This window comes from Thalassophryne amazonica, chromosome 11, assembly GCF_902500255.1.
Source record: "Thalassophryne amazonica chromosome 11, fThaAma1.1, whole genome shotgun sequence".
Taxonomy (NCBI): domain Eukaryota; kingdom Metazoa; phylum Chordata; class Actinopteri; order Batrachoidiformes; family Batrachoididae; genus Thalassophryne; species Thalassophryne amazonica.
In genome coordinates this window covers 77,823,468-77,847,090 of record NC_047113.1, presented here as the reverse complement: position 1 = coordinate 77,847,090, position 23,623 = coordinate 77,823,468, and the positions used below count along the sequence as shown (strand labels likewise).

The following is a 23,623-nucleotide window of genomic DNA, read 5'->3' as shown; positions in this document are numbered from 1 at the left end:
CTGTCTCTGTCCACATCAGTGTCTCTGTCCACGTCATGTCAATGTCTGTGCAGCTGCCTGTGTCCAAGTCAGTGTCCGTGCTGCTGTGTGTTTCCACGTCAGTGTCTGTGTCCACGTCAGTGTCCGTGCCACTGTCTGTGTCCACGTCAGTGTCTGTGTAGCTGTCTGTGTCCACGTCTGTGCCACTGGCTCTGTCCATGTCAATGTCCGTGCAGCTGCCTGTGTCCACGTCAGTGTCCGTGCTGCTGTCTGTGTCCACGTCCAGTGTCCGTGCCGCTGTCTGTGTCCACATCAGTGTCTGTGTCCATGCCAGTGTCCGTGTAGCTGTCTGTGTCTACATCAGTGTCCGTGCCGCTGCCTGTGTCCACGTCAGTGTCCACGCAGCCATCTGTGTCCACGTCAGTGTCCATGCAGCCATTTGTGTCCATGTCAGTGTCCGTGTAGCTCTCTGTGTCCATGTCAGTGTCTGTGTCCACATCAGTGTCCGTGCCGCTGTCTCTGTCCACATCAGTGTCTCTGTCCACGTCATGTCAATGTCTGTGCAGCTGCCTGTGTCCAAGTCAGTGTCCGTGTTGCTGTCTGTTCCACATCAGTGTCTGTGTCCACGTCAGTGTCCGTGCCACTGTCTGTGTCCACGTCAGTGTCTGTGTAGCTGTCTGTGTCCACGTCTGTGCCACTGGCTCTGTCCATGTCAATGTCCGTGCAGCTGCCTGTGTCCACGTCAGTGTCCGTGCTGCTGTCTGTGTCCACGTCCAGTGTCCGTGCCGCTGTCTGTGTCCACGTCAGTGTCTGTGTCCATGCCAGTGTCCGTGTAGCTGTCTGTGTCTACATCAGTGTCCGTGCCGCTGCCTGTGTCCATGTCAGTGTCCACGCAGCCATCTGTGTCCACGTCAGTGTCTGTGTAGCTGCCTGTGTCCACGTCAGTGTCTGTGTAGCTGCCTGTGTCCACGTCAGTGTCCGTGCCGCTGTGTCCACGTCCAGTGTCCGTACCACTGTCTGTGTCCACGTCAGTGTCTGTGTCCACGTCAGTGTCCGTGTAGCTGTCTGTGTCCACGTCAGTGTCTGTGTAGCTGTCTGTGTCCACTTCAGTGTCCATGCCACTGTCTGTGTCCGTGCAGCTGTCTGTGTCCACTTTAGTGTCCATGCAGCTGTTTGTGTCCACGTCAGTGTCTGTATCTTTGTCACTGTCCATGCCACTGTCTCTGTTCACGTCAGTGTCTGTGCCGCTATCTGTGTCCACGTCAGTGTCCGTGCAGCTGTCTGTGTCCATGTCAGTGTCTCTGTTCATGTCAGTGTCCATGCAGCCATCTGTGTCCACGTCAGTGTCCGTGTAGCCATCTGTGTCCACTTCAGTGTCCGTAACGCTGTCTCTGTCCATGTCAGTGTCCGTGTAGCTGTTTGTGTCCACGTCAGTGTCTGTGCAGATGTCTGTATCCACGTCATTTTCCGTACCACTGTCTCTGTCCATGTCAGTGTCTGTTTCAGCTGTCTGTGTCCATGTGAATGTCCGTGCCACTGTCTCTGTCCACGTCAGTGTCCATGCTGCTGTCTGTGTCCACATCCGTGCCACTGTCTGTGTCCACGTCAGTGTCCATGCAGCCATCTGTGTCCACATCAGTGTCCATACCGCTGTCTCTGTCCACGTCAGTGTCCGTGCAGCTGTCTGTGTCCACTTTAGTGTCCATGTAGCTGTCTGTGTCCATGTCAGTGTCCGTACCGCTGTCTCTGTCCACGTCAGTGTCCGTGCAGCTGTTTGTGTCCATGTCAGTGTCTGTGTCCTTGTCAGAGTCCGTGCCGCTGTCTCTGTCCATGTCAGTGTCCACATCAGTGTCCGTGCAGCTGTCTGTATCCACGTCAGTGTCCGTTTCTGTGCCACTGCCTCTGTCCACATCAGTGTCTGTGTCCACATCAGTCTGTGTCCCTGTCTTTGTCCACATCAGTGTCTATGTCCACGCTAGTCTGTGTGTGTCTTTGTGTGTCTGTGTGTATGTATGTGTCTGAGTCTGTATGTGTCTGTGTTTAAGTGTCTGTGTATCTGTGTGCGTGTGTCTGCATGAGTGTGTCTCTATGTGTGTCTCTGTTTTTCTGTCTGTGTGTGTGTCTGACTGTCTGTTTCTGTGTGTTTCTGTCTGTCTGACTGTGTTTCTGTCTGTCTGTGTGTCTGTCTGTCTGTTTCTGTGTGTTTCTGTCTGTCTGACTGTGTTTCTGTCTGTCTGTGTGTCTGTCTGTCTGTGGATTACAGACACAACCACCTTTCACCTGATTAAGAACATACCCACTAGGCACCTCATTAAAGACACTCACATTTAACTTAAGAACACACCCACTTTTCACCTAATTAAGGACACGTCCACCTTTCCCTCACCTGATTCCCCCACCTGATGACACCCCACTTTCCTCAACCTGATTAAGGACACGCCCACCTTTCATATGGCTGCAGCACATTGACAGTTCCTTTGGTGAGGTCGTTAGAGACCGGTTTTCTGCCTGGGTGGTTGTCATCAAAGACCAAAACTGGTCCCATGGCGTACTGGATGCGGTGCGGCACCAGTTCTTGCACCCTGACACACTGGCTGACATTCTGGCCACGTCCACATGAATGGAGTTGGTGCAGCAGCACGTTATGATCATGAGACTGATTCTTGTGTTTGTGTTCTTCTTCTGTAATTACACAAAGTGTGTTTGTGTGAAAAATGAAACATGAGGAGGGCGAGCTCAGACCTGATCGGGCCACAGTGAGACAGCTGGGGGAGGGGTGTCGGAGACTGGCGAGGTGACTATTGATTTCTATATAAAGATGGAGAGATATGATCCAGGGGGTGGGGGGTTAGTGCACATCTCTGATCTGGAGTTCTGGATCAGGGTCCCCTGCACCATGTGTCCAACAGTCCACAACGAGACTCATTCAGCAACATTTTGAAAACATTAAAGTGTCGACTGAAACATTTTGAAAACATTAAAGTGTCAAATTAAATGTTTTGAAAACATTAACATGTCGACTCAAACGTTTTGTAAATTTTTCTTGATCAAAAAGTAAGTCCCTTCAGCTGCTGCCTTGTTTGTAGCAAATCTGAGGTGGATCTGCATGTTGAATTGGCACAAGTTTTACGCCGGATACCCTTCCTGAAGCAACTCCACAATACATGAAGAAATGTGGCAGGGGTGGGTTTGAACCGGGACCCTTCCGCACTGAAACCAAGTGCACTAGACACTTGATCACCACCCCTTCCCCAAAACCTTTCTGAATCAATATTTCAATAATAAAATGTCACTGGATTATTAATGTATGCCTTTATTATAGTCATTTATATCCATCTTTACAATAAATTGCAAATTGACACTTTGGTATTGAAAATAAAAAAACAATATTTATGTTTTAAGAGCAGAAGTTGTGCCAATCAAGGGATATTTATAGCTCAACCTCTGTGCATTTTCAGGTATTGAGACAAATTTAACTCCATAGGAAGTTAGCGTTCAGTTAGCAGAAGTTAGCATGCACGCTAACCTCTGTAAAATGTCTTGTAAATGACTCCAGAGGTGTTATCAGGTTACAAAAACAGCATTTTCAGTTTTAGAAGTGTTTATTTCTCACTAGCTTTTACATAAATATGAGAAACGTATATAAATACACAAAATGAAGTGGTTTTGGAGAGACTAGTCACTGACATCACGGTGCTGCTCTCCTCTGATTGACTGTCACCCCCTTCACTCACCAAAAAAAAAACAAAACTGAACAGATTGAAACGGTATGTGGCTTTTTAACCTCTTAAAATAGGTCAAGGTTAGCCATCTTTGAACTTGTCCAAGGTCTGTGTCCCAAGAAGGTTCCCTGTGAATTAGAAGACTCTGGCATTAAGAGGACTGGACTTATGCTGAGCACAGACAGACAGATGGACAGACACAAACTATCATAAATATACATAATCAAAGGGAAAATTAATGCAAACTTATACAACTGATTATCTAGAATTCAAAAGAAACTCAATCAAAAAAAAGTTGGCACAGTTTTGATTGTACTTTCTAAATGCTTTACCTATTTTAAATAGGGATATCGAGGGAGGGAGGGCACAGCGTGCACACCGAAAAAGTTTTGTCACCCTAATCCTAATTTAAAAAAAAAAAAAAAAAAAAAAAAGCCCTTTACTAATAAAAATAATAACAGAAGGGAAACTGTGTTTTTATTATATTCCATTTCTAAGGTGGAACTATGCTAGTATACGAGTAAAATAGAAGAGCAGAAAAGAGTAGAGTAGAGCCACTTAGGTGCCTGGTCTTGAGAAACAGGGATGGTAGGTTGAAAAACTTTTTTATCCCATGGGAACTCTCCCTACCCACCCAAGCGGCTCAAGAAAAAAGTAGATATAATCATAAATAATAAGACATAAGAAAGATAAGGCATCATATATATAAGTTATATTTAAATATTAAGGGTAATAAACAACATATACAATAAATATGGTACTATATAATACACAGGAGTAGGTATTAAAACCTAAATATTAATACGTTCAAAAAAACCTTTAAAATTAGTGCAATAGTAGCTGATATTTTCACTTCATAAAACTTCAGACATGACTTTAAATAACTTGTCCGAAATTAGTTTGCTCCGCCCTGATATGAAACAATATGACTGTTTCAAACCATTTGTCAAGCGTTGTCCTGAAACATTCTGCTGTGACCTTGAGGAAAACATACCTAGAACATCTTACTGCAACATTCTGAAACATTTTGTTACAATGTTTCCGAGTATCGACACTTTATTGTTTTCAAAACGCATTGTGGAGAAAAACCTTTGTGATACCAATGCAAAGCATTTTGGATATGTTTTGTGTTTCCTGAGAGCAGTAAATCTGGATCCACATGTAGACCAGCACCAAACTCACCATTCATAAACATCCAGTCAAGTTTCTTCATGAATGGCTCAAACCTCTCCAATCACAGTCCACTGATGATGTAATAAAGTAGTGCAGTTCAAAGCCCCTCTAGACCCCAGAGTGCACAAACACTGAGAAGGAACGATTTTAAACCACAAACTCCTTCATTATGTTTAAACCATGACTGTGGGGGTGGAGTTAGGGGTGTGGCCACTGTACATCTGACAAGTGAAAAAGGAAAAAAAAAAATACATAAAAATGTCACACTGTCATGAACAAGAGCGCCTCCTAGTGAGAGTGTGTCACTCCACATCAGTGTTTGTGTGTGAAATCACACAAACTACGTTAAAAAGAAAATTACATCTTTTCTACAACTTCTTTCTTCATAAAGTGTGTGTGAGAGAGAGAGAGAGAGAGAGAGAGAGAGATCTTGTTTTATTTTAGGGGAGGTGATGGTCTAGTGGTTAAGCGTTGGGCTTTGGACCAGGGGATCGTCAGTTCAAATCCCAGCCTGACCAGAAAACGGCAAGGTCCTTAATCCCCTAGTTGCTCCTGGGGTGTAGTGAGCACCTTGTATGGCAGCAGCGTGACATGTGGGTGAATGTGAGGCATTACTGTAAAGCGCTTTGAGCGTCTGAGACTGAGTGAGATTGTAAACTGAAATCATGTCATTTTTAACTGAAACATTTTAGGTTAAATGAAACGTATTTTGTATTTGTGTCCCTGTGAGTGTAAGGGGTCGGCTCGAGGGGAAAAAAGTGCTTGTATGTCAAATATTTGTAAATTTAAAAAGTCGAGATGATCCACTGACATGAAGAAACGTGACACTTAATTTCAGATGTTTTCGTGGCATCATTTGAACATTTCTATTCTGAAAACAAACAGAAGCACTGATTGATAAATCTGCAGTGTGATCGATCAGATTACTAATCAACAATAATCTGATCAAAGACTTTGATTGGTTGAAATCTGTTTTTAAACGTGTTCATTTCTGAATGAACGAGCGCTCACATTAACAAGTGATCTGCCCTGAGGGGCAGAGGTGCATGCTGGGAGGAGGATTTGACAGGGGGTTGGGGGGGTGTCCCTCCCTGTTGGGGGGTGGGGGGGGTGTCCTGCTGAGCTTTCCAGGATTCTGACACTGAGGCTGCTAATGAACCTGCAGGTGGCGATGTAATCACATTTGGCATAATCCACCAATCCAATTAAAAATCAACAGGAAGCAAAACGCAGCTGCTGACGCCGGCGAGGAGCGGGACAGCGGTTCTGCTCCGACACCATGTGACGTGTTCACAGAACTCATTACAAGTGATTTATAGGATCACTGTGTGACTTTTGTTTGTTCTATCATCTTGTTTAATGTGTGTGTGGTATTTTTTTTTTTAATCAAAATGGACATTTTTACACATTTGCTTGAAATGGATTTTGCTTTTTTTTTTTTTAAATCATTTTAATTTGGTGTTATTCACCTAAACTCAATTATAATGAGACCAGTGTAGACTGAGGACCCCTGGTCACATTGAGTGGCCCCTGAGTAGACAGAGGACCCCTGGTCACATTCAGTGGCCCCTGAGCAGACAGAGGACCCCTGGTCACATTCAGTGGCCCCTGAGCAGACAGAGGACCTCTGGTCACAATAAGTGGCCCCTGAGCAGACTGAAGACCCCTGGTCACAATAAGTGGCCCCTGAGTAGACAGAGGACCTCTGGTCACATTCAGTGGCCCCTGAGCAGACAGAGGACCTCTGGTCACATTCAGTGGCCCCTGAGCAGACAGAGGACCTCTGGTCACATTCAGTGGCCCCTGAGCAGACTGAAGACCCCTGATCATATTCAGTGGCCCATGTGTAGACTGAGGACCTCTGGTCACATTCAGTGGCCCCTGAGTAGACTGAAGACCCCTGATCATATTCAGTGGCCCATGTGTAGACTGAGGACCACTGGTCACATTAAGTGGCCCCTGCGTAGACTGAAGACCCCTGATCATATTCAGTGGCCCATGTGTAGACTGAGGACCACTGGTCACATTAAGTGGCCCCTGCGTAGACTGAGGACCCCTGGTCATATTCAGTGGCCCCTGAGTAGACTGAGGACCCCTGGCCACATTAAGTGGTCCCTGGTAGGCTGAGGACCTCTGGTCACATTAAGTGGTTTCAGGGAAAAAAAACATAATTTCACAACAACATTTCTATCACAAGAAGCTCAACAAATGAATCGACTGTAGCTCAAACATGAACCATAAAAATGTTTTGTGTCGTCTGTTGCGACTTCAGATCCTTTTGTGGTCCGGAGCCATTCTTTATGTCAGCACCACAAAAAGCTCGTTAACACACGGACATCGATGTCTCTCAAATAAGTCACGTCATAACCGTTTGACCCGACGGTTTCTGTCACCACGGTGAATCTCAAAAGACAAACTCACCGCCAGTTACCCATAAACCCACACAACTCTCTCTCTCCCTCTCAGTTAATGTCCAGCATTTATGGTAAATCTATACTGTCAATTTGGCTCGCTCCGGGGAGGTCTCGCTCTCAGGATCAATACAGCACAACTGCTGGAAAGTCCAGAGGGGCTCATCAGCCTCCCCAGACCCCACTGTAGACTAACCCCCCCCCCCGGGGCCAGTCCAATCCCCAGCCTGACTCACATCTGCATTTATGTCTCCAGAACAGAACCAAATTGTCAACCCTGGTGCACATTTGAAGTCACGCATCACAAAGTAAACACAGTGAATCCTCACAGCATGAAGACACACAGTACATCATCTAATAAAGAAGGAACTTGACAAAACACTAACTAGCCAAGCTAGCTGCCCTCAGGATTCTCAGAGTTTCACATTTTGACTCAAACAGTAGCTGTTGGCGTGATAAAGCATCAGGAGTGGAGGTTATGAGATAAGGTAGGGTAGGGGTTACTAGGTTAGGGTTAGGGATATCTGTCAGGGATAACGAGTTATAGTTATGGGTAGGGGTTAACGGATTAGGGTCATGGGTTGGGGTTAACAGGTTAGGGTTATGTATAGGGATTAACAGGTTAGGCTTAGTGCTTATGGTTTATGGTGGTGTTCACAGATGAGGCGCCGGGCAGTGAAGATCTGCTGCTGGCATTGAGAAATGAACATGTTTGGCAGCTGTGCACGTGGAACAGAATCCACAGCAGCATCAGACTGATCACTGCAGACCTGTTCAGCTCAACAAAAAGGAAGCTTTATTCATCACCGGAGATCAAGCAACAGTATAATGTCAAGGCGCTAACTCAGCTCCATGACGTGTGACTGGGAAAGTGCTGTGTGCATGTTGGGGGTCAAAGTTCACCATCTATCAGTCCAGTCTGGTCCTTAACAGAAGACATCAAAGCTGCTAAAGGTAGTGATCAGTGTGCAGACAGAGAGTTCATGACCTCTACGGAGGGCTAGGGTTTGATGGTCACAGAGCAAAGGAGGAGGAGCCTGGTGAGACCTTCCTTATGCTGAACAGGTGTGTTCTGGGTGTTGGGCTTTGCTCTGCACTCTGACACGCTGAGGATATTTATGGCTTCGTTCGCGTCAACCCGCCGTCTAACTGTGGTCTTAGAGCAGAATAACTGCTAGCGCCACATCCTGCAGGTTGAAAATTAATGGCCACAAACACACAGACATTTGACAAGAACAACACTGCACATACAACAGCCGACATCCATGTCAACCAGGCTTGGTCTTGGCTCAATTTTATTTATTTATTTATTTATTTATTTTCATTACTATACAGCCAAATCACAATAAAGTTCCCTCAAGCCGCTTCACACAAATAACATCTAACCTTACCAACCCCCAGAGCAAGAACACAGGAGACAGTGGTAAGAAAAAACTCCCGCTGATGATTTGAGGAAGAAACCTCAAGCAAACCAGACTCAAAGGGGTGAGCCTCTGCTTGGGCCATGCTAACAGTTACGAGGTTTTTACAAAGTACCAAATGCTGAAGAAACAGGAAATGAAAACAACATAACATAGCAAAAGAAAAGAAGGCGTTTGCACCATAGGCAGGGGTCATCCAGCAGTCCTCACACCATCAGGGGACCTGTTCCTGTGACAAGGTCCATTCCAAATGCAGACTACAGTGTGCGGCACCAGCTTCAGGCACGGCATCTCACGGTCAGTCCAGCACCCTGCAGTTTGTAGCTGTCAATCCTGCAATCCTATGCAGCATTATCCGTGCGTTGGACAGAGAGAAAAAGAGCAGAATCAGTCTCTCGGAAAAACTACACCTAAGGTATAATTCATCAGCAGTAGAAGGAGTTTTTATTTAACATGGCTAGCCAACAAAAGCACAAAGCTCGTTTGCAGAAAGGCGCCACGGCATGTGTCACCCCCCTCCCCCCCAGCACTGATGTTAAGAGTGCCAGTCGGGAGGGTGGCTGCGATCGGGAAGCAAACCCGAGTCGCTGGGGTCCCAGTCCAACGTGCAAGCTGTTACCCTACCACCTCCCTTTATCACAGTAAATCAACAGAAAAACAGAAGAAATACTAAGGTGATCACCAGCTGCTAGCCTTAACCCTCTGGGGCCGACGCCGTCGTATATGATGGCCGAGACCAAGCTTTATTAAATTATAAATAACATTTTAATGATATGAGATAGAAACCTACTTTTTTTTTTTTTTGCTGAAAAGTTAACTCCGCAGACTTTCTATCCAGCCATCAGCCATCTTTGTACTCCTCATAGAAGCTGTGTGATGATGTGCACAATGTGAGTGTCCAATTGGAATTGATTCACCGTCACATGGATTTCCAAAATCCAATCGTAGGGCAGATTTACCGCAAGTGATGAACCAAAGATCGTTTTTAGGAGTGATGTGTTACTAGTTGGCCCGTTTTAATAGCCATCTGGCTGTTTGCTCCAATGCGCCCTGCGCCATTACGCACAGCGATCAGTGAAAGTGAGCAGATGGAGGGCCTCTGATGACAATCTCACGTGCTCAAACACAGAGTGTGTGAGTTTTAAAGGGCTTTCACAGTGGCGTATTCGTAGAGCTGCTCATTACAGCATATCATCTATGCTGTAATGAGCAGCTCTCCACCCACTTCACGAGGAGTTTTTTCTCAATACGCAGCAGTATGTTGAGGGCTACGTGCGTAGGATGGAAGAAATTAAACCTGTTTAATTTTCTTCGGCATACAGCACAGCATGGAGCCTTCACGGGAGAACATGCAGCGCTATGCTACTGTCCACTATTGTGAGCCTGCCCACGCTTCAACATGGTACTGTACGCCACTTTACATCTCCCTGTTGTTCTTCTGGAGCTATAAATACTGCAAGATCGTTGCTTCACTTTATCATACAGGACTCATATGAGGACTGTTTCACTGTGTCGCATCGTTTCATAAAACCACTCTCTCTCTCTGTGTCACACACACACACAGAGACAGAGAGAGAGAGGTTTTATTTTGAGGAGTCTGAGTCTCCTTAAAATAAAACCACTCTCTCTCCTCTATCAGACTCCTTAAAATAAAATAAAAGCGCTCTCTCTCGCACCTGCGCTCTCCCTCCCTCACACTCTCTCTCTCGCTCTCTGTGTGTCTAATCAGAGCTGTGACTCTTTAAAATAAACGCGCACTCGCTGCATGTCGGTGCGCTCATCAAACGCCCTGATCGATCAGTCTGATCAAAGCTGAAAAGAGCTGTGACTCTTTAAAATAAACGCGCACTCGCTGCATGTCGGTGCGCTCATCAAACGCCCTGATCGATCAGTCTGATCAAAGCTGAAAAGAGCTGTGACTCTTTAAAATAAACGTGCACTCGCTGCATGTCGGTGCGCTCATCAAACGCCCTGATCGATCAGTCTGATCAAGGCTGAAAAGAGCTGTGACTCTTTAAAATAAACACGCACTCGCTGCATGTCGGTGCGCTCATCAAACGCCCTGATTAATCAGTCTGATCAAAGCTGAAAAGAGCTGTGACTCTAAAATAAAGTCACACTCGCTGCATAAAAAAATAAAAAAATAAATAATAATAATGTTAAATGACTCCGTTTTTAAGCCACACCACACCATGCAGTAGAGAACAGAGCGCACTTCCACAGAGGCAGAAAATAGCACTGAAACTGGTGCGGCATGGCACATGCAACGGTGTGCACATATTAAAACTGCGAACACACACAGCTGCAAGTATGAACGAACGCTGTTAAAGGCTGAGTACGCGCGTATTTAAGGCATATTTAAATGAAACACAACGCTGCAATGAACAGCTCTACGAATACGCCACTGTGAAAGCCCCTTTAGAGATGCTCCACTCCTCATTACCTGTGAATGTTATTGAATAAGCCTGTGGTAAGCTCTCTCACTGTTTCACTGTTTACCATATCAATGAAGCCAGGGGGGAGGGGCCGCTCCTCAGAGTGTAAGTGGGCCAAACTGTGAAAGCTACTTTCAGAGCAGGAGAGAACAGTCCAAAACACAGTACAACTTTGTGATGTGACCTTTGTGTAACAGCAGACAGAAATTGCTTTGAGATGAAAACAAACAAAACACATAGACCATTTTGTATATATTGTTCAAAATGTGCATTTGTGTTTATTGTTTGAACCTTTTTGTTGTACAGTCTTTCACAAAAGAGCCCAAATTATCTTTATAAAGTGCCAAAACAGTTGCTTATTATAGTTTACTGTGTGTTTTGAATAGATGTGTGTGGAAAATTATTTTCTGCTTTACTTTTTCATTTCTTATTTCTGATTGTAAACCTTTATTACACTTATAAAACACAACTATAGCATATATATTCTGAAAGTACAAGTTGTCCTGAAAAGAGACATAAAACTTGATTGTGGGATGCAGGGAGAGCTGTTAACAGCAATAAAAAACATTTATGCCAGGCGAGTGAACTGTCCAAAAAAATGCCCTCTGACCCCAGAGGGTTAAGCGTTACTAAAAGACCCTGAATTTAGATAAAGTTGAGGCCGCGTCATGCTCCGTTTACTAATCAAATGAATTTAAAAGACTGAAAAGCATAGCAACATACGATTGCAGTATGCTAGCCATACAAAAGGGAAAATAAGTACATCTTAAGTCTGGACTTGAAAGTCTCTACAGAATTTGACTGTTTTATTGATGCAGGAAGATCATTCCACAGAACAGGGGCATGATAAGAGAAAGCTCTGTGACCCACAGACTTTTTTATTCACCCTAGGGACACTAAGTAGTCTAGCACCCTGAGAATGTAGAGCCCAGGTCGGTACGTAGGGTTTAATTAGGTCAGCTAAGTACGGCGGTGCCAGTCTGTGAACAGTTTTATAGGCCAGTAGCAGAACCTTTGCTCAGCCTGTGTTTTTGTTCTGACTGAACGAGAATGAATATTTAACATTTTTGTGTTTTGTATGAATACAAGTATTATATTAAGGGTACGTGTAGGTGCTAAGCAGCAGTCGTTAGTGTGATTTAACACTCTCTGAGTTAATGCTGCTTTGAATGGCGCTGTGTGCACTCACTGCAGTGTTAATTTAATTTAAAATGCTCTACAACCACATGAGAGTGTTTGCTGGTGTCAACTGCATGTGTGAAGGAGTTTCCGTCGCATCAGTAGAGCACAGCCAGAAGGTTGTGGGTTCAGTTCCACAAAAACTGGCTTCTTGTTTGTGTGGAGTTTATGAATTTTCCAGCAGGCCTATCCTTCCAAAAGCATGGGCCTGGATCGACATTCCAGTCACCAAATCCACATGAAGGTGTTTCAGCATCTTCCCCATTGTGGCTCAGTTCATGCAGTTCAGCTAAAGCGCAGGTGTTTCCGTGCAAACCTGGCTGGTGAGGCAGGACACCAGCTCTAACATGGACCAGTGTCACAGCATGAACTGTCCTCCCCTAAAAATTTGGTCCGTCCTGCCTCCACTGTACATGCCTCATTTCAGAGCTCAGGAGCTCATCTGAATCTGAGTCTCTTCAACCAAAGCGATTAAATGGAATAACGTGACAAAGTAAAACCTCTTAAATCATTCTAAAGTCAGTTTTAAGCAGAAATGAGGTGATAATCGGTGAGTCGCTACTGATGCTTTGAAATGACGGAGGCGCAGTGACCACAGCACCAGCAACTCGTAGCCACGGCTCTCTGATCACTTCCTCCGTCTTTTATGATGAAATAATGCTGAATTTATGTAGAAATGATTGTCGTACAAAAGCTTCAGATATCTGTCGCTGAGATAGATGATGACTGGAGGCAGTCTGAAGCAGAAACGAGGTGATAATCAGTGAACCGCGGCTGATGACACGTGCAGTGAAGGCGGGGGGGGGGGGGGTCAATTTTTAGGGGGGACCATTCGGTTGGTGACACCAGCCATGAAAAGTAGCAGAACAGATGTGCTGTTTGTCCTGCAGTTTTACTGTGAGCACGGTACCGAGACAGAAATGGGCTTCAGTTCAAATTCCCCAAAAAGAGAATTAAAAAAAAAGTGATGTTTTATCCAGAAGTTCTTTCCAAACACTGTGTGTCAGATTCTCTCAGACATCTGAAGAGAGTGAGACAAAACAAATTCACTGCCGTTTGGACAAACTTCTCAAGCTGAAGAACACACGGTGGGGAGGAATGCCTCTGTGGGGGGTGGGGGGGTATGGAGGTCATCTGATGTGTGACAGAACACGCAGCGAGGTGGCGAGAGGTGAGAAGACACAGAGCGAGTGTGAGCGCAGCGCGCCAGCACCACACACAAACATTTCATGTGTGATTTCAGCACATTTGAACACACATATTCATTTCTTCATTCGACATACATGTCACCATAGCAACCAGTAAAATGAGACAATCTTTCTACCAGGACAAAGTCCAGTTCAGAATGGAACCACCGGAGACTCTGTGTAATCATTTTTCTGATGTTTATGGAAGGTTACGATCCCAGCTGAGAGCTCCCCCACCCCCACACCCACACACACACCTCAAATTACTGCCTCGTTTTTTTCCCCCAAAAAAGTCTTTTGTGTTCCACCTGACAGTGACGCTGGGAACAGACAAGAGTTCCTCCAATCACAGAAACTGAACCCTGGACTTCCCTCATCAGTTTGTGGCATTGGCCTTCAGTCTGGAAGCATGTGTCAGTGCCACACTTTGCCACATCCATGATGCCACATAATTGCAGTTGGCTCTGGATGGCAACGATCCAAGCAGATAACAGGTCCAATTACTGTCTCTAGACCAGGTCTATTCAACTCGTTCCAGAAAGGGCCGAGAGGGTGCAGGTTTTCGTTGCAACCACCCACTCCACCAGGTGATGTCACTGATTAACTTTGAGCAGATGGAATCAGTTAATCAGTGACATCACCTGGTGGAGTGGGTGGTTGCAAAGAAAACCTGCACCCTCTCGGCCCTTTCTGGAACGAGTTGAGTACCCCTGCTCTAGACAGATCATACACTACATTTACTTATCATTGATTTACCAGGGCTATGAATGATTTTTTTCTGCCACTAGATGTCACACTTTCTTCACACTTCAGGATATAAACAAAGCTTCCCTCCTCAGCTAATACTCCTCAACCCTCCCTCCTCCACACTGAGCAGAACAAGCAGCAGTTAGAGGCTTTTAACAAGTCTAATGTCTCCCTGTGTTCGAAACGTCAAAGCAATGTGGATTCTAGTCCGGCAGCGTTCTTGCTCTGAGATGTTTTCAACCTCTAAATGTGACTTTTGGCCATTGTTCTGACAAGTCAGTGCCATCTGCTCTTTATATACAGTAGAGTTCAGAATAATAGTAGTGCTATGTCACTAAAAAGATTAATCCAGGTTTTGAGTATATTTCTTATTGTTACATGGGAAACAAGGTACCAGTAGATTCAGTAGATTCTCACAAATCCAACAAGACCAAGCATTCATGATATGCACACTCTTAAGGCTATGAAATTGGGCTGTTAGTAAAAAAAAAAAAGTAGAAAAGGGGGTATTCACAATAATAGTAGTGTGGCATTCAGTCAGTGAGTTCGTCAATTTTGTGGAACAAACAGGTGTGAATCAGGTGTCCCCTCTTTAAGGATGAAGCCAGCACCTGTTGAACATGCTTTTCTCTTTGAAAGCCTGAGGAAAATGGGGCGTCCAAGACATTGTTCAGAAGAACAGCGTAGTTTGATTAAAAAGTTGACTGGAGAGGGGAAAACTTATACGCAGGTGCAAAAAATTATAGGCTGTTCATCTACATTGATCTCCAATGCTTTAAAATGGACAAAAAAAAAACAGACGCGTGGAAGAAAACGGAAAACAACCATCAAAATGGATAGAAGAATAACCAGAATGGCAAAGGCTCACCCACTGATCAGCTCCAGGATGATCAAAGACAGTCTGGAGTTACCTGTAAGTGCTGTGACAGTTAGAAGACGCCTGTGTGAAGCTAATTTATTTGCAAGAATCCCCCGCAAAGTCCACCTGTTAAATAAAAGACATGTGCAGAAGAGGTTACAATTTGCCAAAGAACACATCAACTGGCCTAAAGAGAAATGGAGGAATATTTTGTGGACTGATGAAAGTAAAATTGTTCTTTTTGGGTCCACAAGGGCCGCAGACAGTTTGTGAGACAACCCCCAAACTCTCAATTCAAGCCGCAGTTCACAGTGAAGACAGTGAAGCATAGTGGTGCAAGCATCATGATATGGGCATGTTTCTCCTACTATGGTGCTGGGCCTACTTATCGCATACCAGGTATCATGGATCAGTTTGGATATGTCAAAATACTTGAAGAGGTCATGTTGCCTTATGTTGAAGAGGACGTGCCCTTGAAATGGGTGTTTCAACAAGACAATGACCCCAAGCACACTAGTAAATGAGCAAAATCTTGGTTCCAAACCAACAAAATTAATGCCTCGCAGATGTGAAGAAATCATGAAAAACTGTGGTTATACAACTAAATACTACACTCAACAAAAATATAAACGCAACACTTTTGGTTTTGCTCCCATTTTGTATGAGTTGAACTCAAAGATCTAAAACTTTTTCCACATACACAATATCACCATTTCCCTCAAATATTGTTCACAAACCAGTCTAAATCTGTAATAGTGAGCACTTCTCCTTTGCTGAGATAATCCATATCACCTCACAGGTGTGCCATATCAAGATGCTGATTAGACACCATGATTAGTGCACAGGTGTGCCTTCGACTGTCCACAATAAAAGGCCACTCTGAAAGGTGCAGTTTTGCTTTTACTGGGGGGGGGATACCAGTCAGTATCTGAGGTGACCACCATTTGCCTCAGGCAGTGCAACACATCTCCTTCGCATAGAGTTGATCAGGTAGTCAATTGTGGCCTGTGGAATGTTGGTCCACTCCTCTTCATTGGCTGTGCGAAGTTGCTGGATACTGGCAGGAACTGGTACACGCTGTCGTATACGCCGGTCCAGAGCATCCCAAACATGCTCAATGGGTGACATGTCCGGTGAGTATGCCGGCCATGCAAGAACTGGGACATTTTCAGCTTCCAAGAATTGTGTACAGATCCTTGCAACATGGGGCCGTGCATTATCCTGCTGCAACATGAGGTGATGTTCTTGGATGTATGGCACAACATTGGGCCTCAGGATCTCGTCACGGTATCTCTGTGCATTCAAAATGCCATCAATAAAATGCACCTGTGTTCTTCGTCCATAACAGATGCCTGCCCATACCATAACCCCACCGCCACCATGGGCCACTCGATCCACAACATTGATATCAGAAAACCGCTCACCCACACGACGCCACACATGCTGTCTGCCATCTGCCCTGAACAGTGTGAACAGGGATTCATCCGTGAAGAGAACACCTCTCCAACGTGCCAAACGCCAGCGAATGTGAGCATTTGCCCACTCAAGTCGGTTACGACGACGAACTGGAGTCAGGTCGAGACCCCGATGAGGACGACGAGCATGCAGATGAGCTTCCCTGAGACGGTTTCTGACAGTTTGTGCAGAAATTCTTTGGTTATGCAAACCGATTGTTTCAGCAGCTGTCCGAGTGGCTGGTCTCAGACGATCTTGGAGGTGAACATGCTGGATGTGGAGGTCCTGGGCTGGTGTGGTTACACGTGGTCTGCGGTTGTGAGGCTGGTTGGATGTACTGCCAAATTCTCTGAAACGCCTTTGGAGACGGCTTATGGTAGAGAAATGAACATTCAATACACGACCAACAGCTCTGGTTGACATTCCTGCTGTCAGCATGCCAACTGCACGCTCCCTCAAATCTTGCGACATCTGTGGCATTGTCCTGTGTGATAAAACTGCCCCTTTCAGAGTGGCCTTTTATTGCGGGCAGTCTAAGGCACACCTGTGCACTAATCATGGTGTCTAATCAGCATCTTGATATGGCACACCTGTGAGGTGGGATGGATTATCTCAGCAAAGGAGAAGTGCTCACTATCACAGATTTAGACTGGTTTGTGAACAATATTTGAGGGAAATGGTGATATTGTTTATGTGGAAAAAGTTTTAGATCTTTGAGTTCATCTCATACAAAATGGGAGCAAAACCAAAAGTGTTGCGTTTATATTTTTGTTGAGTGTAGTTTAGTGATTCACAGGATTGCTAAAAAAGCAGTTTGAACATAGTTTTGAGTTTGTAGCATCAACAGCAGATGCTACTATTATTGTGAACACCCCCTTTTCTACTTTCTTTTGCTAATAGCCCAATTTCATAGCCTTAAGAGTGTGCATATCAAGAATGCTCGGTCTTGTTGGATTTGTGAGAATCTACTGAATCTTCTGAACACTCCTGTACATAGGGAAGGGAAAAGGTTTCAGCACTCACATGCACTACATATGCACAAGCAGAGAATGTAAACAGAGAAAGAAAAGCTCAGAGCACAGAGGGAGTGCTGCTTCATTCTCTGCACAGGACCACATTCAGACATGAAATATTTAAAATATCATTCATCACACTTTTAACTAAAATGTTGTTGTCTAAAGACAACTGGCTGTAAAAGTGAGGATTCAGTGTGTGGGATTATAAGGGATGGATAGTTTTTTGTAAAATGATGAACTTTACAGTGGTCAAAAGTTCTGATAATCACAAAGTTTCCATGTGTGAATCCACAGAGACACGTTTCCTGAATGTTTCCAAGGCTGGAATCACAGGTTTGATTTAAAATGGATTCTATGAACCAGGACGGATTCCTACCAGAGAGACAACGGTTTCAAACTTCAATTCTGAACCATCTCATTCAAGACACTGTGTCCAACGTTCAGCATTAATGAGTCTTCGACAACCCTTGAGGTCCACTGGCACTGGTTCATATCCCTGCATTCTATAGTGAGAAGCGGATAAGAATCTACGAATTCCCCTGGGTGGAGCTCCAGTCCTTCACAGGTTACTTCCCCAGCCAAGGCCAGTGCCCATTTCCAGCTGGATGGAGTGATGTTTTATCCAAGAAGAGAAACAGGGAGCCTGAAGGCTGATCTATGGGTTGGTAGTTCAACTCCTATACCACAGAACCAGCTACTTCCTGAATTACCAGCAGGTCCACAGTCAGAGTCTGGACTCGGTGCCACTGTGTTCAACGCCTGCTTAACGGGTCAACATGGACCTCACTGTTGACCTCCTATGAGGTCGCCACCATGACCGATTCCAGCTGGGCGGGGTGAAGAGGGGCTATGATGCATCTGCTCTTGATCTCAGAGTGAAGCTAAATGAAGGCTTTGATGTGTTTATGTGTTCGGCGTCACGTTAATCTCACAGTCTCATTAAAACACGCAAAGTCTCATTGCCTTCGAGGTCTTTGTTATTTTCCATTTCACACAATTTACACACTGAAGCCTCAAGTTGGAAGTGAGAGGTGAGAAAGATGTGAGACACTCGGTGGAAATGAGCAGACGGATGTCAGACACACAACAGGAAATCTAATGTGGCTGGAAGAGCGGCGCTGCCTTTGAACGCAGACATGTTCAAATGTACTTATTAATTCAGACACCAAGATGTTGATAAGTCGATGGGATCCAAAGAAACCTTTGATTTACGCATCAACAAACACAACACAGACTGGAACCTCCTCGTGCAAATCAGCCTGCTGAACTGAAGCCATCACACGAGTCAGCGCAGCGCACTACGGAACCACAGTGCTGTCCCAGTGTGCTACAGAACCACACTGCTGTCCCACCACACCACAGAACCACACTGCTGTCCCACCACACCACGGAACCAGACTGCTGTCCCACCACACCACGGAACCATGCTGCTGTCCCACCACACCACGGAACCACGCTGCTGTCCCACCACACCACGGAACCATGCTGCTGTCCCACCACACCACGGAACCACGCTGCTGTCCCACCACACCACGGAACCACGCTGCTGTCCAACCACACTACAGAACCACGCTGCTGTCCCATTGGCTGCTCCTCTTCATGCAGGGTCACCACAGCTGATCCAGCAATAATCCACACTGGGATTTGGCACAGGTTTTATGCCGGGTGCCCTTCCTGACACAACTCCAATTTTACCTGGAAAAACGCACACAGCCCTGTCAGGTCTGTCATCCAAGTACTAGCCAGGACCCCATCTGCTTGGAGTGATCAGGAGGCTGAACACTACAGAACAGACAACTGGTCCATCCCCACCTCTCCAAAGGAACCATCGAGGTGCTGCAGCCAGCTGAAAACATGGGTGTGTCCTTGAACAGGTGAAAACGTGGGTATATCCTTGACCTTTTCCAATTCCTGTGTTTGAACCCTAACTCTCCTCCACGCTGAGACACCTGTGTCCTGGATCATGTCCAGAGAAACTCACCACATGGACTAAATGTGGTGTCTGATGTTCCCTCACAGTGTCAGTGATCCTCTTCATCTGAGTCTCACTAAATAACCGTTCACTGGACACAAAGTCATTCCAGCAGGACCCAAAGATCCTCCACCCAGATCTCGAGGACCTACAGAAACATGAACGTCACTGCTGAGATGAGTGAATGAGACCGGCTGAGAGAGACCCCAATGAAACATGATTCATGATCAAATTCAACACAGACTAACGTGTTGTCCGTAGCAATCCACGGGCTCTAGATTGGGTCTTGTTCATCAAATAGGTCGCTGACATTTTTCAAGGGTGGTACTGAATTATGCAAAGTTTCTATCATGAGTTGGAATGGTGTGTGAGTCCACAATGTTTTAAGAACCTTAGACCACAACAATTTTTAGAAAAAGAAATCAACCCTTCACTCGATCTTTCTTCCCACATGGCCGCTGTGGATGAGTCTGTGGCTTAGTGTGACAACCATAAACTCCAGATTAATACTAACAAAACTGTGGAGATGATACTGGATCCAGATCAGCTGGTGACCTGAGCCCTGTGGTCACTCACAACCTTAAGGTGCATTTACACATAATGACAACAATTCACGAATGCCATGAAGTATACATTCTTGGCCGCTGATCACGAATGTGATGATTCGGGGCAGAGGTGTCAGGTGTCCTCAGGAACTGCTGCAACCTGTTACCATGTGTTACGATTAATGGCACGTGTTGCTGGAGAATTATCAGGAACCATTACGCACGGTCAAGAATGTTTCTGCATTGTTGTGCGCTGTTGCACGCTATCGCGCGTAACAGCACATCGTTACGTTCTGTCACGTTGTGAATGAGGTGAATTGTCTCCACACACACACACACACACACACACCCATATTCATCCATCAGCTGCTGAACAATTCAGATCACTCCAGTTTGCTCCACAGCAGAAGAACTTTGTGACTACATGCTTCGTTGGGCTCTGTGCCACAGAATGGCACAGAGAGGAGGAGGAGACGGACAGAGCCAGATGTGTGGCTTCACGCGGCTCTCGTCTCGCTCGTTTTCCCAAACATGAGGCACATGCAGCAGGTGGAACACCTGCAGGAGCGTGCTGAGGATGCGGTCAGCAGGGTTTAATTGTGCACACGTCAGAGAAGAACGCTGTCATGCTGTATTAAGGATCACCAGTAATCAAGACGGATCAACACGCTCAGTTGCGACCTCCACGACATGAGGCGAAATGAGGGTGGTGCGTGACATTTGTGGAAGATTTTTTGACAGCCAAAAACATGCTCCACAAAAATCACGAATATCACGCACCAACATGCACTATTAAGAAACCTATTCAGATGCGTTAAGTCACATTAAGAATGTCAGGAATGTGCCAAGAATGATGCAATTATGACATTTGTAACGTGTCTTGCCTATGTGTAAACGCAGCATTACAATTAACCAGGTGACCTCCTACAAACACCTTGTTGCTCACACTGACAGTAACTTCAGCTGGCAGATTACCGCCGTCTGGACCAGGATTCACCAGTGTCTTCACTTCCTTTGCAGGCTCCATTTATTCGGGGTCTGTAAAAACACTATGCTGATCTTTTACACAGCAACAACTGAGTCCAGTCTCCACTATGGCACCACGGGCTGGTCTGGGAACCTTCCAGTCCAACTGAAGCTACAGATCCATTCACTCATCAACACGGTGGGTAAGATCCTGGGCCACACCCCTCCCAACAGACACCATTCTCATGGACAGCTCACATGTTCTGCACTCAGAGTATCTCAGGGAGGAGGCGTCGCCTTCCTCTGTGTAAATCCAACCGCTACAAACACTCATTCATCCCATTGTCCATTAAACTTATCAGTGAACGAGCCTAAAATTGCACTTTTTCATGCCATTTCTCTTTGTATGCTAACTTTTGCCCATCTTTCTGGCTGAGTGGTTAAGTTGTTTAAATGGTTGAGCCATTTTAGTAACTTATAGCTGGATGGTTATAGTGATCTTCATGTTCATCTTTCATTTTTCACCGTTTTAAAGGTTATTTTCTTGTTGATTGTATTTATCTTTGTGGGTTTTTTGTTTTAAATGTTTGTTTTGTTTTATTGTTTTTACAGTAGAACAACCCCCCCCCCCATGCACCAAGACAGGGAGACAATTAATAAAGAACTTTGATCTCAGGTCTCCCCAGTTTGTCTGTGATCGATGTGACACACACACACATACACGCCACTTGGTTTGTTGACCCAAAGAGCTGAATGAACACTGTTTCATGAAGCACGAGGACAAAGGGCTTCCTACCTGTCGATGATGACGGGGTCAGAGGGCGTCTCATTGCGATTTCCACAGCTCTTCTTGTCACAGCACCGACTGTAAAACAGAACATGCACACGTCAGCAACACCACAGATGAACACTTCACTTTGACCTCTGACCACTGGCTGAGCATTTGGAAGCCGTTCATAGGTTCCATCTGTAAAAGAGGCGGAGCTAAGGCTTTTTGACTGGACTGACACACGCCGTGTGAAGGTCACGTGACTCGAGCTGCATCCAAACATTATCCCTGGGTGTCTGACGGATCAACAATTTGACAACAAAAACTTTGTCCTCATTCCAAAGACACGTTTGAAGACGACATGTTTCGAAATCCATTTAAAATGATTTAATGTTTTTATTTGAGGAGACAATATCTGTTTTTCACTTGCCTGTTAAAAAATCTCCAAAACTGAAAGGTGTTTTGACTTTGTCCCTCTTTAGGAAAACAGTCAAAAATCAGCCCACATACTCAAAAAATACCCATTCAATTTCAATTTATTTCATTTATACAGCACCAAATCAAAAGAAAGGTGCCTCAAGGTGCTTCACACAAGTAAGGTCTAACCTTACCAACCCCCAGAGCAAGAACACAGGCGACAGTGGTAAGAAAAAACTCCCTCTGAGGAAGAAACTTCAAGCAGACCAGACTCAAGGGGTGACCCTCTGCTTCACAAAACAAACATACAGGAAATGTTGCCGGTGCACAGGACAAGAGAGTTATAGAAACAGACACCAGACCCATCTCTGGACAGAGCTGCACCTCAAATAGAGAGAAAAAACAGAATCAGGCATCAGAAAGACAAGAAATACAGTATAATTTGTCAGCATTAAGCAACAAGAAAAACGGAAGAAATACTAAGGTGATCGCCAGCCACTAACCCTAAGCTTCACTAAAAGACCCAGACTTACAACCCCTGGCAAAAATTATGGAATCACCGGCCTCGGAGGATGTTCATTCAGTTGTTTAATTTTCTAGAAAAAAATCAGATCACAGACATGACACAAAACTAAAGTCATTTCAAATGGCAACTTTCTGGCTTTAAGAAACACTATAAGAAATCAAGGAAAAAAATTGTGGCAGTCAGTAACGGTTACTTTTTTAGACCAAGCAGAGGGAAAAAAATATGGACTCACTCAATTCTGAGGAATAAATTATGGAATCACCCTGTAAATTTTCATCCCCAAAACTAACACCTGCATCAAATCAGATCTGCTTGTTAGTCTGTATCTAAAAAGGAGTGATCACACCTTGGAGAGCTGTTGTACCAAGTGGACTGACATGAATCTTGGCTCCAACACGAGAGATGTCAATTGAAACAAAGGAGAGGATTATCAAACTCTTAAAAGAGGGTAAATCATCACGCAATGTTGCAAAAGATGTTGGTTGTTCACAGTCAGCTGTGTCTAAACTCTGGACCAAATACAAACAACATGGGAAGGTTGTTAAAGGCAAACATACTGGTAGACAAAGGAAGACATCAAAGCGTCAAGACAGAAAACTTAAAGCAATATGTCTCAAAAATCGAAAATGCACAACAAAACAAATGAGGAACGAATGGGAGGAAACTGGAGTCAACGTCTGTGACCGAACTGTAAGAAACCGCCTAAAGGAAATGGGATTTACATACAGAAAAGCCAAATAAAAGCCATCATTAACACCTAAACAGAAAAAAACAAGGTTACAATGGGCTAAGGAAAAGCAATCGTGGACTGTGGATGACTGGATGAAAGTCATATTCACTGATG

At 45.0% G+C, this 23,623-nt stretch overlaps 1 protein-coding gene across 3 annotated transcripts in view; it reads right to left on the bottom strand.

Annotated features, from left to right (window-relative positions):
• LOC117520898 (transcription factor COE3-like) overlaps positions 1–23,623 on the bottom strand; it is a 240,964-nt gene that overhangs the window by 165,559 nt on the left and 51,782 nt on the right. For all 3 annotated transcript variants that reach the window (XM_034182238.1, XM_034182240.1, XM_034182239.1), the window contains exon 6: positions 21,864–21,932. In XM_034182238.1, the coding sequence (XP_034038129.1) occupies positions 21,864–21,932 (69 nt within the window). The remainder of the gene's footprint in view (positions 1–21,863; positions 21,933–23,623) is intronic.